The following is a 12545-nucleotide window of genomic DNA, read 5'->3' as shown; positions in this document are numbered from 1 at the left end:
CCTGTGCTTATGTGTCAGAAACCACTTCCAGTTATTAATTATAGGACTTTGGTGAGAGTCGGCATGTAGATCTGCAGACTTTACTGGTTTTTATAGTGCTTTTGCAACATGAGACTGCTCTCACCCATGATGTTTCAGTACTCTAAAACTTTTAAACAAATTTGAAAGAGAATTCATTTACGTCCAGTGAAAAACTAAGTACATTTTCCAATATAGAAGGTATGTTTAGTTGCAATAACTTAATCATTTTCTCTATGAGTTTATCAGTTCCTTACATTGTTGTAGAGGAATTTCGGCCCACTCTTCTTTACAGTGTTGCTTCAGCTCGATATTTGCAGGCATTTGTTTATGCAAAAGTTTCTTAAGGTCCCACCACAGCAATTCAATCAGGTTGAGGACTGGACTTTAACCAGTCAATTGCAACACTTTGGCTAAAAAAAGAAACACATCATTCTGTTGTAGATTTGCAGGTGTGCTTGGGATCATTGTCCTGTTGTACAACCCACTTTTGGCAAAACTTTAGCTGTCACACAGATGGCCTCACATTTGACTCTAAAGTACTTCAGTATACAGAAGAGTTGAAGGTCGACTCAGTGAATATAAGGTGTCCAGGTCCTCGGCATCCTGTGTTTTGGTTTTTGCCAAACGTAGTTCTGTGCATTATGGCCATGTTGGGTTTTTTTTTTGGTTTTTTTTCTTGTGTGTCATTCAGTTGAAACTTGGCAAACCTAAACTGCTGCTTTCTTTTTAGAAAGAGATTTTTCTTCTGGCAAACAAGCCACAACTGTTCAGTCAAAATTGTACTGCCATGAGAGTCTGAGATGTAGCCCATATTACATCTGAATGCTCCGACCCAGAAACCGCTGAAACAACCGCTTTCATAGAGGTGATCACATTTGCTTTTGCTTTTGTTTTTTGATTAACAGCATGTGGCTGCTACTTACCCTCTTAATTCATATAGAAGACGTAGGGGTGTAATTAGAGTTTTATAATTGCATCTGAAACGTAGAAAGTGTTATAATCTAAGCCCAGTTATATGTTATGTTCCTGAAGCCAAAGTCAACGTTCTTTTTGCTTTAATAATATATCTTTGTTTGACTACTGTTCTAGTGAATTGAGGTTTAAAACGATAAAGTGCAGGATTATATTAACAAGTGGAAAAAGACCTATGTATGTTTTGGATAAAAGTCTCAAACCAGACGAATTTCTAAATTCTACCGCTATAACAATGCAGGTAACAATCATTTGAGTGTTTATCCAGTTTACAAAAGTGTAGATTTTTCTCTGTGTCGGTGTAATATTTGGGAGAAGGTTCCTGTGAATATGATGGTCTGCTTTCACTGTTGCTGCCCAGGTGAAAAACCCCACAAAGTGTCCTAAATGTAAACCGTGCCACCACAGTGAAAAACCAAAGCACATGAGCAGTGGGAAGTGTTTGTGCCTTGCATAAACTAGTCTACGCAGCCATGAAGCTGTTGTGGCGTTCCAGCGACGAGCAAACTGTGACATGCATATCGATGCCTCAGTGGTCCAGAAGTCCCCATCGGATAGGCCGCTCCATTTGGAGAAATAGTCCCCAGATGAATCTTCCCAAAAGCCAAACCCTGCTGCGTTATTGAGGCATTCGCTGATCTTCCAGTGAGAGTAATACTGTATTCTTAAAACCAGTCCAAGACACCAGGTCGACAGGATGCCATAGAGGATGCCAGGGTTGAAATCATGGATAAGATGTTTCAGAAAAAAGACAAGATAAAATCTAACCCACTCTAGCATTAACACTTGCATCAGCTTTAGGAAAACTACACCAGGAGGACTGGGTGGCGAGGTGAGGTTGATCCCCTCCATTAGAGTAATGAATTGTCCATAGGAACCCAAAGGACCACCAAGCAGTGTGGTAAAATTGAGGATATAGCTGATAAGAGGGAGAAGCGTGACACAAGTCTGCCTTTTGGATGGTGTCAGTACGACTCGTTTCTCCTGAAGGTCCAAAGACACAGAGGTGATTCTCTGGGTGAGCAGCATCAAAGTGGACACTGCCAAGAACAGTCTGAAAGTGAAAGAGATATTGCTGTGATTAAATAGGATATCTGTATACATATAATGTTTTTACTTTAGATGTAAAAACATTATGTCTAACTTAGGCTAAGAGTTCATCTATAATGGTGAAGAAATGGCCTCTGACATTCATATCAGAGTCTTTTTAGTACATTAGCTGTTCTAGAGCTGTGATCACACAAAGTTGATTCTTGGAAACGGCATCTGAAAGGTTAGGCAACAACATAACAATTCTTGGAAACGAAACAAAGTCAACAGGCTGCTAAAACCACGTGATGTGGTTGAATGCTTCAAGCAACAGAGATTGTTTTATTGAAAAACACATGGTCGTTTTGAGTTTGACATATTTCACAAAAGTGTGATTAGGAACATTTTTGCCACTGTGTTTACAACCCTGTACGCGTTTGAAAACTGAAGGGACTGTGCTGTGTTCTAATCCTATCAAAGATCAGAACATAGCTTATATAACTGAGCAAGATAAATTGCTCAGGAGTTTCACCTCATCTCCCAACCGTTGTGGCAGACATCTGTCCCTCCCTGGAGGCTTCTTCCTGTTAAAAGGGAGGGTTACCTTCCCACCATCACCAAGTGCTTTGCCCATAGGGTATCATCTGATTGTTGTGGTTTTCTCTCTAATACTGTAGGGTCATTGCCTTACAACTTAAAGACCTCACTTTTGTGATTTGGTACTAAATTCAAATGACGATTTTATGTTCTACATTGTTATGTTTCTAATTTCATGATGCAAATGTGTTCTTTCTTATGTAAATATGATCTTTCTTAAAAAAGCCGTTGTCTCTGTTGTTCTAAACCTAGTAGATACTATTAAGCATTAGTGATACCTTTGAAGATAATCGATGCCTGGATACCATCACGGATACTTGATTTTGAAATATGTGCTAAGCATGAACTGCACCTTCTTAAAGTATCCAAAAATGTACTGCTCTGGTCACAGGTCCTCATTCTTTTTAAAGGTGCCAACTTTCTGTAACTTGTTATAGAAGAGAGAGGGGTTTTAAATATTTTTTTAAAATAAATACCATAGAGATACCATACAAATCACTGCATGCTGCATTATTTATATTTTATACAACATCCTAACTCTGAACAGGCTTGATTCATACATCTGTACACCCTAGAGAATATTCACTTACGAAAGGTTCGGAGGATATAGCATGAAAACTGTCCCATATGTTTATGTAATTTGTAATGGCAGAGTGAAATCAAGTTAATACCTGATGCTGACTCGTTCGTGCAGGTAGTATTCCCTGTACTGTATAAGTAGGTGCCAGAAGGTTTGCCACAACATCTGCATAACAAATGCCCAGGTGTGGATACAGCTGTGATCCACACAGCACACGAGTAGAACAAAGGCAAGTGTGGAGGTGAACAGGAGGGTGCTGTAGATGCCCATCGTGAAGACTGCCAGGACACTACCTCCAGCAGAAACAAACAGGTACCTATAGAGGGGAAATCATGCTGAAGGTTCTCAGTCATCCAGGTCATTGTAGTCTAAGGAGCTTTAAGTTGTTTGAATACGTTTCACCTCTCATCTGAGAAACTTATTCATTTTTAGAGTCAAATGGTGGAGCTTCCCAGATTTAAACCCTAATCTGCCTAATCACATGAAGCCAAGATGTGAAAACGGGTGTGGGTCACAATCAGCCAAAGTTTTTGACCTCAGGAAAGGGTGGGGCTACATTTTACAATGAGCTCACCTGAAACTTTGGCTGATTGTGCAAAGGATCATAAGGGGTCCATTGTCCCTCTTGGGGGGGACACTCCCACAGGGCTTAAATATGGTACTCCACCATTTGAACCGAGAACTGAAGAAGCTTCTCGGATGAAACATCCTCAAGCAACTTAAAGAAGTTCAGACACTTTTCTTTACAAGTTCCTTAGACCATCCTGAATACTAAAACTACAATGATTGGCCAGTTAATCAGTGTTTTTTTTGTTTAGTAAATACCAAATAATTTATTTCAGGTGGCAGCTTCTCTAGTTTGATGATACAGTTTTTCTTTTGACATGCAATGTATCACTATAAGCTAAATTTCTTTCAGCTGATGATGTCAAAAATTTAATGTCCTTTTGTAACATTTTCTCACCTTAAACCAAAAACATAACAAATAAAATGGCTAAAGAGTAAGATTTGTGTGTATGAGTGTATATATCTATATATCTATATATATAGATAGATACACACACACACACACACTGATTCATATAGTTAAAAAAAAACACCAAATGATATGTTTACTCAAATATGTGATCCATTTGATAGTATTTACAATCCAGATGTTACAGTGTTTGTATATGTAAACCCGGATAAGTTCAATACACTTAAATCGTTTGAGGAAACCGATTCCCTTCAAATGATTTGAGTAATCAACCCAAAACAAAAAATTAACTGATTTAGTCAAGTAAACTTAAAAGTAAAATTGTCACAATTTACTATATTGAGTCATCGCTACCTAAAGTGTTTAAGTATTCAATATTTCAAAAATAATTTGTTTAAGTACAGTTAACTTAATATTAATAGAAAAAACTAAATTGTTTAAGTGGTGCTAATATTACAAAACTCACTTTTTTGCGTAGTGTTTAATTAAAAGCGTCTTTTAATTAAATGTATTATTATTACTAAAACTTAATATGTCAAGGCAAACACACTCAAAACCAAAGACCACTAAAGTGTTTTTTGTTTTTGTTTTCTACTTTATTTATAACAAAACAAGACTTTTGTTTTCCTTTGAACAGTATTCCAATTTTTACACATGACGCTTCTTAGAAGACATTTCTTTCAGAAACAAACACAATATTTCAGTTGTTCCTAGCCACTTTTTGACAAGAATTTATTTGTGGTCTCTGAGGTAGTTTTTTTTGAACAGTAAGTTTTTTGTTTGCACAATTGGACTTCCAATAAAACATTTTCTTTAAAACAATCCTTTTAAACAGATAAAACTGTGTATCACAAGTAAAGAACTTTGGTGCGACACTCTGGGTAACAAGTTGTAACAGTAAAACTTGTTTTCACAAATATTTTAACTTGGAAAAATAAAAACTATGGAATAAGGAATGGCCCCAGCGAGACAATGAAATTAAAGGAATAGTTCACTGATTTTACATAATAAGATATGTTCTTACCTTAGCTTTGACGAGTTGATGTGTACCAGTCTTGTCTTTGTGCGTGCCCTCAGTCATGCAAATGGAGCAAAGCCTCTCCCATATATTCCAAATACCTCCACTTTTTGCTCCTTTTCGAAGCTACCGAGCTCCCCCATGTTTTCCCTATTTATGTAAAATTACATGAAAAGTGACACTCTCCAAGTTTAGTTTAACTAAATTTAACGTGTGGATTTTCTAAGCCGATAAGAAGGGGTACTATATTACAAGGTGTAATAACACTGTAGGAGCACTTCTTCATCCCCCCAGTAACTCAGTCTATGCTCCAGAGTGCACTAGGGTTACTGCGCGCTTGTAATATAGTGCCCCTTTTTATCGGCTTAAAAAATCTATACATAAAATTTAGTGAATCTAAACTTAGATAGTGTAACCTTTCATGTAATTTTACATAAATAGGGAAAACGTGGAGGAGCTCGGTAGCTTCTAAAAGGAGCAAAAAGTGGAGGTAGTTGGAATATATGGGAGAGCCTTTCTCTCGCACAAAGACAAGACAGGTATGCATCAACTCTTCAAAGCTAAGGTAAGAACATATCTCAGTATGTAAAATCAGTGAACTACTCCTTTAAGCCCTGGTTTTGCCATCCACTAAAAACAAAAAAAGACAATTACAAACACAATAATGACTTCCTGAACTTGAGAAAAAGCTGCTCAATGAAGAGTGAACATTCAATGTATCTATGCACACATTGAAAGCTCATTTTTTAGCCTTTGGAGTTTTGGAGGAGGATCGTTTCATCCCAGATTCAGCATAATCTGCTGGATAAACAGGAATGTATTCTTCATGCACTTTGGGTACTCCAAGTGGAGTGCATAAGTCAGTCCAAACAGGAGACACATTGCCAAAGGAAGACTGCAGATGGAATCCATTACCACATTGCCCTCTAGAAGGATCCCCAGCTGGCAGGGGTTCAGTTCTTGCTCTGGACTTCCGTTTTCACCATTGAAGATGATTCCTATTGGGATTTCAAGGTCACCATCAGCAGCATTCTACAGAGGGGGGAGGGGGGGGGGGGGGAACTGTGAGTTAACCTGTTGGTGGAGAGTAACACAAGTATAAAAGGTCAAAGTATTGTATTTCTATAAATGTTGTTTATTATTTAAGTACAAGTTAATTGTTCAAATAAAATAAAATAAAAACAGGAAAATGTGGGGAATCTGTAAGGCTTATTGTCATCATACAACTGTATAATGAAGTTTGTCCTCTGCATTTGACCCATTCTTCAATGTTGATAAGGCAGCAACCCGTAAAGAGAATGGCGCTGCAGCGGCGCACATGTTAATAAAGTAAACTTTACGAGAGGCCGTACAGGTGCAGAGGAGCGGTGTTCAGCCCCTCGAGCCTCAGCGAGGGGCTGAGTGTCAGAGCTCGGCTGTGCAGAGAATAATGACAGGTTTATTTGTCCGTGTGAACGGCTGGAGGTGCCCGGCCGTGCTCTGGTCCTCCTCCTCTGACCGGGGCCGGAGTCCGGACCCGGGCTAACCCTGAACATGGTTTGGATGTGCTCACATCACACAATGGAACCGCGCGGTTTGGATGGACGAGGAAGATGCTAGAACCATTACGCATGAGCAGGGGTTAAGGCTGTGAGGGTTACAGCCTTAAAACATTTATAATAAATAATTTTCACTACTTTGCGGATTTCACTTATTGCGGGTTGTTTTTGGGACGTAACCCCCGCGGTAAACGAGGGTTCACTGTAGATTGAATTAGCGTGCACATTTGCGTAATGTAACATGCAACTATTTTTGCTTAAAGTTGAAATAAAAAGATTTAACTCACCAGTGTGCGTGGAGGTTTGAGGAAAAGTACTCCCTATCGACTGTAGACTGAAACAAACATGTCCAATCCCAGGCAAAACCACCAAAAACGACTTGTCTTAATTTTTCCTGACAAACAAGTCCAGACGTCTCTTCGGTTCCAGTGCCGGGAAAAATATGGGAGGGGCAACAAAAACTTAAAAATAGTGAAAGTGCTTTCAACTAAACATGATCAGTAAACATCAAATTTACTTTTATTATTTGAGTGTTGAGTTTAAAACTTATTCTCTTATAAAAAATTGAACTTAAACTATTTATTAGAATAAACTTAAAATAGAAAGGACCATGTTAAATGTATTCATTTTAGTGCATCACATGCAAAACAATATAGGTTAAGTGCAAAAAGCTTCCACCAATGAGTTCTGTCTGACAGTTATATGATTTTAGTTTTACAAAGAAAATTAATTACCATCAGTGATTATAGCTAAACCATTTGAATGCAAATAACTTTTGGGATTACAGTGTAGTACAGATCATTGTATGATGCAATCAATCAGTGGACTCATAGGCCATAATTATACTGTACATACCTGTATGTCAAGGATAGATGCCCCCGTTTTGCAAGAAAATAAAATAAGAAAGCAAATGGAAGTGAAAGACATTGATACATTAAAAAACGATGTTGCTCCCACGACCAGCCGATCGAGCCCATGTCTGCATTTCAGGCTGAATACCACAGTTGAACTCAGGCAAGCACAGTAGAGATTTGATGCTGCTGCTATCAAATGTAGGTAAAATATTTGTTTTATCTGTGGTTCCTATTGCAGTTTTATAGTGGTCATTTCTTTTGTCTGGCCTTATCAGTGCTGATTGTCTGTACAAACAGTACTGACATTTGTATGGTTTTGTAACTGTTTGTCTGAGAAAGCTTGTCCTTACATATTTCTGCAACTGTAGCAACCAAAAGAAAAAAGAAATGTCTTTTTATTTTGCAAATTAAACACTGACTGTTCATCCTTACTTTGTTTGGATAAGGTTTCTACTCTACCTTGACCTTCAGCAGTTTCTATAGGCTTGAATCAAATATACTTTTTATATAAACTCATATACTCCTGTATATGAAAGATAAAAATGAGGTGTGGTGGTGTATTTGTGTGACGGTGTAGAAAACACGAATGAGTTTAAACAAAGCAGGAGGCTAAAAGGTTAAAGATAAAATGAGGGGTCAAACACAGTCACGTGGGCATGTGACATTTGTACTCCAGCAGTCAACAGCAAACTTTTGGAATTTACTCTAAAATAAACATCCAGCGAAGAAGAAACTCTGAAGGTCAAGAGATTTGTCATTATGAGATTTCCTCAATTGACAATAGATTGACAATATTATTTTTTTATTAGTTTCTAATCATTTCTAAGCTGAGCTTCGGTTGTAACCAAAGAAAATGTGACTTTTAATACTTTTTTAATGTTTCTGTGGCTTCAGGGTTATTGTTGTTACAGTCAGAACCAGTTTGTTTCAGAAAAATAAGAATATATTATATAAAATATAAAACATATATGGAGTGCTGTAGAGATGTGGAAATTTCTATGGGGTAAATGAGTGAGAATGGATTCAGTCATAGAGGAGTAAAAGTACACCACTTCTGACGTATGCAGGTTGAATTTCTCCAGTAGCTACAGGACATGGATCCTCCGGTGTGTGGGGTTTTTTTTGTTGCCTTTTTTTTTGGACAGACATTTAGCTTCCACTTTAAGTCGTGGGAGAAAGACTCGTCAATGTCCACTGGGCAGGCAGGATGATGGGGCAGGGTTCCTCCTGAAGTCCAAAATCATCTCCACTGTTTTGACAGCAGCATCCAGGCTGTTGCCTCCCCACCGTGTTGCCAAATTGGCAATTTCAGCCCAAAGGATAAACATCTGAGATGAGCTCAATGAGAATTCGTATTAAAGTTTGACATTGGTGACTGAACACATTTTTCCTACCAACTGATCCTCTTGAAGAACTCGCTCCTAATTCAACAGTCGGAATCTGCATCATTCAAGATCTTGTATTTGTCACGTGCATACTAGTACACAAGTATAACACTCAGTGAAATGTGTCCTGATACGCTCCTCGACTGTGCAAAAATAGAGAGAAAAAACATTATATACAGTAAGTAAGTAAATATATACAAAGAGGCCATTGTGTGCAGTAAGTGAGTGAATTATATACATTAAGTACATTAAATAAAATAAAACAATCTGTTCAAAATTTGGGAATGTACATTGTGTAAGTGGGGTCAAAACGAATCTGGGATTCCCTTAACTATCATAACTTCCATAGTATATTAGCAGTTCCATTTAATATCATTTAACTTTACTGTTGATTGTTTTTGCAACAGAGAGAGAGAGAGAAAAAATTACAAAGACCAGTCAGGAAAAGAAAAGAGTAGAAAATTATGCCATGAATTGTAATGTTACACCAAAGAGCACATCCTTCTCCTGTGAGCATCATTTTAAGTATATGAACAGATTCCTTTTTGCTTCAGGTATCAGAGAGACAGATCTGTGACCTGTAATGTCATCTCAGTGAGTCTATCTGATGATAAAGACAAAACAAACAAAAAAACAATTAGTCCCATGAGTAAGACCCACACTATGCAAATATTGCTTCAGTGACACTATTGTTGAGTGTTTGTCCTCACAAGCATCAGAGAGAGGAGACCAGAAAGCATTTTCACTCGTGAGGTTTGGTGTTTGGTTTCTAAGGGGTTGCATTATTAACAGGATGATGCATCATTAAAGAGCTCCCGCGGTAAGCATTTCAATGATTATGAGGCTCACTATTACACAACACAGGTCATGTGGATCACAATGACTTAGATATAATAAATATAGCATTGGTTTGTTACTATTGGTGTTTTTTTTGAATCATTGGCTCTGTAGTGGTATTTCATATGGTACAAATGTCTCAAATGTTCAAGGTGAGGTGACCTTTAGACATCTAGAAATTTTTTAATTAAACTGCTACTTGTCCTGGCAGACATCCTCCCCTTTCTTTTCCTCAGTCAAGTCGGTCCCGTATCTAACAAGTGAAAATAAAAAATAAAATAAACAATAAAAGATGAATCAAATAGATCATTACGGCAAGGCTGGGATGGTCCATTTGGTAAAGTAAATCCGTTGGGCATCTTTCTTCGCCTTTAGACAATAATTCTAAAAGAACCAAACGGGACAGGCAAAAAAAAAATAAAAAAATAAAAATAGATTTCTGGTGTTTGGTAGTAACTGCTGTTGTGAGTTGGTGCTTTTATTCAGTGACTCATATTAAGCTGGGATGATATTCATACTACTAGTTAAGGTACAAAAAAGAAACAGTAATTTAGAGTTCAGGGTTAGGGTTGGGGAGTTTAGCAGTGCAGCTGTCAGGACTGTTGCCTCGAGGCAAGAAGGCTTGAAACTGAATTTAACAAGTTCCCTTTCAGAATTGGCTGTAGTTGTGGGTGTGAGACTTTGTGCCTGTCTGGTCTTTGGTGGGAGTTTTTATGGCGTGTGATATCCCTGTGATATCCTGCCAACCTGCGTAGACTGAACCTGCATCTTTCTTAGAAAGGGCTGGCACAAGCTCACATATAAACTGCTCAGCATTAATAAACTATGATTCACCATCAAGTTGCTACTTGATGAAAGCTAATACATCCTGTGACTATGAAACAGTGGTGTTTAATTCTTTTGAAATTTTAGAGGTCTAGAAAGTTATTTAGCAAAAATACATTATGCACAACTGATAACTGTTGTTATCGTTTTAAGATTATTCGATCAATTTTTAATCAGATGTTTGTAAATCTGAGTTTCTGCCAAATGTTTTTTCACTAGATCTTCACTGAGCCTTGTAGTGAAACTCAATTCAGTGGGAGCTTAGCAGCACATTAGCATAACACTAGAAACCTTGAAGGCATTGTTTCACCTTATATTTATATATTATTTAGATTAAGGAAAATGAAGGGGGGAGGGGGGATTTTACCTGGAAAGTTTACCCTGGAAAGCTAGTTTTTCTCAGATGCTTTCATCCACATCTACCTTCTACATCACCATGATGCTTGCCAAGTGTGTCTTAACTATTAACTTTTGTTTTCTTCTTTCCAACACCCATTTCCTTGTGCTGTAAAACTGTAACATGCAAACAGAATTAAACCAAAGGTCTCCTTATTTGTCCTTAACCTGTTATTAGAAAAACACATTTCAATGACACCTTTGTTTTAGTGCAGGCAGTATTGTACAAGTTAAATCACATACAGTCATGTGATAAACTTTTCCCCAAACTCTATGTAGTTTTGTGAGAAAGTAAACTCCATGATTCAGTAGCTTGTAGAACCACAGTTGACAACAATAACTTAAAGTTTATCTTTTCTTCTTTGCATGCTCTGCACTTTGGGTCTTGTGTGTCCAACAGACATTCTTCCATTAACATTAAACATGCTAACTGAGGCCTATAGAGTCTGAAATGTAGCTCTTGAGAAAGCACTGCATAGACTGATGTTGGGGTTAATTTGCTGGGGTGTCCACCATTGCATGTGTTTGGACTGTGGGAAGAAGCCCTAATACCAGTTGAAAACATGCCCAAGTGCGCAAGAAGGGCCCCAGAAGGCCAGTGGACTTGAACCCTGCCTTCTTGCTGTGAGGCACCACAATGCTTTTGACTTGTGAATTATATTTTTGAACGATTAACATATTTTCCACCCCTATTTTAAAATATGAAATTTGCAAATCAGAGATGGCAGTAACAGGTAAAACAAGTCTGAATGACTCACCAGGAAGTAGTGTGTGTGAGAGAAATAAGTAAACCGATCAGAGCTCAACTGAAGCTGTGGTGAGAAGAACAGCTATCTACTCTCTGCATCACTGACTGGACAGGCAGCAATCTATAATAACCACATGCAAGAACTCTTTACAGCACAGCAGAGAATAATCTGCTCTCTTATGTAGTTTATTTCATCCCTGCACAGTCACCAAAGGGTGTACAGATTATATTTCCCAGAGTCATCTACACAGAATAGAGCGACAGCGTTCACCACTGAGATAAGACCTGTGTGGTTTGGAAACTTACGTTCAAGATCTGAAACAGCTGCGGAGACACTTTAATATCATCTGACATTTGCTGTGAGTGTGTTTTAACTAATTTAATAAGCCAGTTTCTAATAATTTTATTTGACTTTACTGATTTTTTAAACTGTCTATCTTATAGACCCACTTTATTACAGTGTATTCACTTTTCCCATAGCTTTTCATTTCCTTTTATAAAGATTTTTCACTCAATTAGCTTATTGAGCTCCTTTAGTGTTTCTTTACCTGAAATATCTTTATTCTGTGTAATTTCTTTTAGTTACTTGTGTGTTTATTCTATTTATTGAGCTGTTGTGGATTAAGTTGTTTTATTACAGATTATTTTTATCTTTCTTTAAACAACGATTTATTGGCATGTTTTCATCTCACAGGTTGTGGCTTTGTTTGTGAAACTGGAAAACACAAATAACGTGTTTAAAGTTCAGGTGTAACCACTTGCACTCACA

At 37.6% G+C, this 12545-nt stretch overlaps 1 protein-coding gene across 3 annotated transcripts; it reads right to left on the bottom strand.

Annotated features, from left to right (window-relative positions):
* Positions 1 to 269: 269 nt before the first annotated feature.
* Positions 270 to 7319, bottom strand: LOC146657815 (membrane-bound ghrelin O-acyltransferase mboat4-like). Of its 3 annotated transcripts, XM_085426170.1 has the most exons (4): positions 7019 to 7319; positions 6109 to 6267; positions 3291 to 3515; positions 270 to 2047 (listed from the first exon to the last, which is right to left on the bottom strand). In XM_085426170.1, exons 2-4 carry the CDS (start codon positions 6111 to 6113, stop codon positions 1099 to 1101), a joined length of 1179 nt encoding a protein of 392 aa, XP_085282296.1. In that variant the 5' UTR covers positions 6114 to 6267; positions 7019 to 7319; the 3' UTR covers positions 270 to 1098. The 3 variants fall into 3 exon arrangements, 2 of the variants coding, with proteins under 2 accessions (XP_085282296.1, XP_085282295.1); XM_085426169.1 differs by lacking the exons at positions 3291 to 3515; positions 6109 to 6267; positions 7019 to 7319 and adding an exon at positions 2972 to 3257; XR_014914105.1 differs by lacking the exons at positions 270 to 2047; positions 3291 to 3515 and having other exon boundaries at positions 4837 to 6225.
* Positions 7320 to 12545: the final 5226 nt, after the last annotated feature.

The sequence above is a fragment of the Rhamphochromis longiceps genome, linkage group LG12 (genome assembly GCF_057381845.1).
Source record: "Rhamphochromis longiceps isolate RC_006_pf linkage group LG12, R_longiceps_female_GT1.1, whole genome shotgun sequence".
In the NCBI taxonomy this organism is placed as follows: Eukaryota; Metazoa; Chordata; class Actinopteri; order Cichliformes; family Cichlidae; genus Rhamphochromis; species Rhamphochromis longiceps.
The sequence above is the reverse complement of the archived record's forward strand: the minus strand, read 5'-3'. Positions and strand labels throughout refer to the sequence as shown.

What these genes read in the sequence shown, in the direction of transcription:
- LOC146657815 (XM_085426170.1), bottom strand. An exon ending in CACGAACGAGTCAGCATCAG is followed by an intron (nt 2,048 to 3,290) that starts GTATTAACTTGA and finishes TTTCACTTTCAG; the next exon opens with ACTGTTCTTGGCAGTGTCCA.